The sequence below is a fragment of the Priapulus caudatus genome, unplaced genomic scaffold (assembly GCF_000485595.1).
Source record: "Priapulus caudatus unplaced genomic scaffold, Priapulus_caudatus-5.0.1 Scaffold6174, whole genome shotgun sequence".
NCBI lineage: Eukaryota > Metazoa > Priapulida > Priapulimorpha > Priapulimorphida > Priapulidae > Priapulus > Priapulus caudatus.
In genome coordinates this window covers 1-4348 of record NW_014583235.1, presented here as the reverse complement: position 1 = coordinate 4348, position 4348 = coordinate 1, and the positions used below count along the sequence as shown (strand labels likewise).

General features: G+C 41.5%; 1 protein-coding gene across 1 annotated transcript; it reads right to left on the bottom strand.

The window, feature by feature from the left end:
- Positions 1 to 380: 380 nt before the first annotated feature.
- On the bottom strand, positions 381 to 3811 carry LOC106820060 (the record flags this gene model as incomplete). Its single annotated transcript, XM_014824619.1, has 5 exons — positions 381 to 476; positions 1399 to 1656; positions 2408 to 2591; positions 3220 to 3317; positions 3686 to 3811. Coding segments are annotated over 5 exons (762 nt in total), but the record flags the coding sequence as incomplete, so codon positions are not given.
- Positions 3812 to 4348: the final 537 nt, after the last annotated feature.

Sequence of the window (4348 nt, the reverse complement as noted above, 5' to 3'; positions counted from 1 at the left end):
TCCCCCACTCTACAAATTTTCTGATGTGCCCCCCAGGTTGCCCCCCCACTGACAAATTTCCATGCGTTTGATAAAAAAAAATTTGATTAAAAAACAATGCCGTTAGAACAGTATATAAAAAGCAAGAGGTTTGGAACCACATCTCAGTAAAATTATATATTGCTGCCCCCCCCCACGAAAATGTAAGCGGCCCCCCCAGTGCCCCCGCCACTGAAAAATCCTAGCTACCGCCACTGCTTATCATATACCAAAGATTTTACACTTTCTTTTAAAAAAATTTCTCACCCAGAGCTACTGAAGATCAATTTTGTGCACCTTACCAACTGGCTATGAAAAACTGCAAAGTTCAGAAAGATGTGTAGACTCAATATCCAGGCATCTTATCCGTGGAGATGCGAACATTGAGGCGGTGACCGGGGTCGTGACAAGCAGTGAGGATTACTCCCCAGTTGTAGGTTGCTCATTGTGTTGAATAGCTTTTTACGCCAATAAACACTCTAGGTTAGTACCAACAAAACGGTTTTGTGTATAGCCGTGATGATGTAATTTAATATTTTTAGCGTCATTGTGTTAATAGTATTGAACAATATATATTAATAATAAAGTATTATACGTTTATTATTAGCTTTATATATGATTATATAGGAAGGCTACAAAAAGGGTAAACATACAGTAGACTTCAAGCACGTTTACTACGTTTCATAACTGCCCTATGAATTAGGTTATTTCTAACCACAGTCTAGTGAATACTTACGAAACACAACTATGTGACCCCGCTCCAAGAGTTTATACGGACTAAGCCGCAAGTCATTGTTTTGAGTAATGAGCACCAACACATGTCAATGCTGAAACATGCCTTACCTGCGACAAAAATAAGTCCTCAAGTGCATATTTAATCCGCGATATATAGCGTCAGATATCTTCTAGATTATTGATTGGTCATTTTTAATAAAAAATAAAATAATAAATATTTTGAAGGGCCCTGACGCTCAGCCCCGACTGGGCCCCCTTACCGGAACGCTTTATCTCAAAAGCTGCTCATTCCGCAATAAGCCGGTTTTCCCGATCTTCAATTTGCCTGTAGATCCAGTCAATTCATTTAGATTATAGCAAATATTAATATCATCTTAAGGTTAATTAAATGCAATCTATTCAGATTTGCACATAACATCAATTTGTAGAATTTCCTACTTATCACTGTTTTGCTGGTGAGCGAGTCCGGTCACATATATACAACCACCATAACATATATATAATACATACTAGTACATACCATACACACATATATATATATATATATACATATATGTTCATGCTAAATTTACTAAATCTAATCTAACGACTAATCTTATTAATCATAATCGTTCTGACAACCCCCCCCCCAAACATTCTCGACACCTGCGACTGGAGAATGTCCGGGACGTGGCCGGCGTCTGGCTGTGCCAGCAGGGATGCGGATGAAGGAATCCTGAACTCGCCAGTCGCCTTGCTTCCTAGCCGCTTGCCGCCAAACTCCGTGGCGACGCGCTTCTCGAGAGTCACGGATATGAGGTCGGTCGTGATGACGGTCGCATCCTCGCCCGTCAGCTTTTGCATCAGTATCGCCTCGGTGATGTCCTCAATGACCGCAAACGACTTCATCGCGACCTCCTTGCTCTGAAATGGAGAGATGATCACCCGCAGGTGCAGCAAGCGTGTTTAAATACATGATGCATACAAACACTCACTGTCAGCTACTGCTGCTGCTGCTGCTGCTGCTGATAATGATGCTACTGCTTCTGCTGATGATGACGACAATGCTGCTGCTGCTGCTGCTGATGATGATGATGCTACTGCTTCTGATGATGATGACGACGATGCTGCTGCTGATGATGATGACGATGCTGCTGCTGCTGCTACTGATGATGATGATGCTACTGCTTCTGATGATGATGACGACGATGCTGCTGCTGATGATGATGACGACAATGCTGCTGCTGCTGCTACTGATGATGATGATGCCACTGTTCCTGCTGCTGATGATGACGACAATGCTGCTGCTGCTGCTGATGATGATGATGATGACGACGATGCTGCTGCTGCTGCTGATGATAATGATGATGCTGCTGATTATGACGACGATGCTGCTGCTGCTGCTCCTGCTGCTGATGATGCTGCTACTGCTACTGCTGCTGCTGCTACTGCTGCTGCTGATGATGGTGACAACTGTGATGGTGCTGCTAATGATGATGATGACGATGATGGTGCTGCTATAAATGTTGTTTTATTGCTGCTGCTGTTGTTATTGTTGTTCTTGTTGTTGTTTGTGTTGTTGTCGTTGTCATTCTTGTTGCTGCTGCTAATGATGATGACAATGATGACGATGTTACTGCTACTATATACCACTGCTACATATTTATATATGCACCTGTTGTAAAATCTGTTCATCTGATCGATCATCATCCAGGGAGACATCCTGATCTTGTGGCACACTGGCTTCCCCTGCATATGTATCGTTGACCTCAACGATGGCCACCAGACTACTCGTCCTGACTTTCGCCGCAGCAGACATGGAGCCCGTGATGATACCCGAAATGCCACTTATTAGGAATCTGTGAAGCAAACGCGAAAACAGGTTTGTGAATTATATACCATGGTTATGTCACCGGCAGTGACATCATCCATACAATGGACTTAGCCGCTTTAGCTGGGATAAGCACGCCTGCGTTATGTGTTGTACAGTATGAACAAACTCAACTGAGTTTTCAGTCTGATCTGGATAACGTCCCTCGCTTCTGGATATTGTTGCTAGGTCAGTCAAGTTCACACAGTTTGTATGCATTTTCCACACACGTATGCCATATTATCGACTTTGGCACACTCTGTTACTAAGCAGCATTTTCGATGTCTTATTGCAATGCTGACTGGTCAAAGCTGTCAGTCAATTACTCTAGATGTATCTCTGTAACCGTTTGTATGTTTCTTTTTCTTTTTCTTTTATAAACATGCGTGTACTTGACCATATCTAACAGTATAACTATTACATAAACATGCGTGCACTTGACCGTATCTAGCAGTATAACTATTACATAAACATGCGTGTACTTGACCATATCTAACAGTATAACTATTACATAAACATGCGTGCACTTGACCATATCTAACAGTATAACTATTAGATAAACATGCGTGTACTTGGCCGTATCTAGCAGTATAACTATTACATAAACATGCGTGTACTTGGCCGTATCTAGCAGCTCCACATCATCGATGCCATGCTCCTGCGACTTGGTCTTAACGAATTTTCCCATGTCCTCAAATATGCTGACAGCGATCACCTGATTTACATAAAATACAATGTATTATAAATTACAATTTAAAATTATAATATTTATTGTAGGGAAATGTGTTATAACTGTACTAATTAATGGGATTCGTGTGAAATGGGATTCGTGTGAAATATTATGAAACTTTTTTCAATTAATAAATTAATAAATATCAGTAACAACAGCACACATCATGCAAAGGCACTGAACTCTGTGTGTGTGAACACAGGTTTGACTGTATCCATGGTTCATACGCCTAATGCAAAATGTTTTTCATTTCACAGGCTGGTCGTTGCTGGTGCAATCATCACATTTGAATCTGTCTTGACAGGACAATGTGATATGTGGTGTACGCAGGGGGGATATATGTTGATATACACCTGTGCTTCTGGAGACACCTCCTCACTGACAGCTGTAACTTGACTCAGCATGGATGACGTCTGCTTGAGAGCACCTAGACTGTGCAATGATGTCTGCTGCAGCGCCTTCACTATGGACGTCCTAATCTGCAAGGCAATCAGTGGCAGTCTATGGGTGACGTCACAAGCTAGTGATCAAGTTACGCGCATTTACGTAAGGAAAATAACTAACAATAATAATTCGTACTAAAGTAGAATCTATATTTATCTGAGAATAGCATCAATAATACAATATACAGTAATACAAGGCAACCACATATCATGTATAACCACGAAGATAGACATCTACACAACATGCATACATGCACAACTGAATGTATATGTACAATGTATAAAACAATGATAGATACATTCATGGTGTAAAATATGTACAGGAATGAATAACAAGTGCCGCATAGCGACAGCGCTCATCTAACGTCTACTGCGGTGACTCTGTGGTGGAGTGTTGGGATTCTAGTAAACCCTGTTAGTCCCAAATGTGTTCACATACACGCCGAAACAGTGGAATGCACAGGGATGGTATCAGGAACCTTCTCAAAAGAATGTTCGTTGGGATCGTTATGAAAGTTGCCACGTTGCCACGTTTAAGTGTCTTCAGATTAAAGATGGAAGCTCCCATCATAC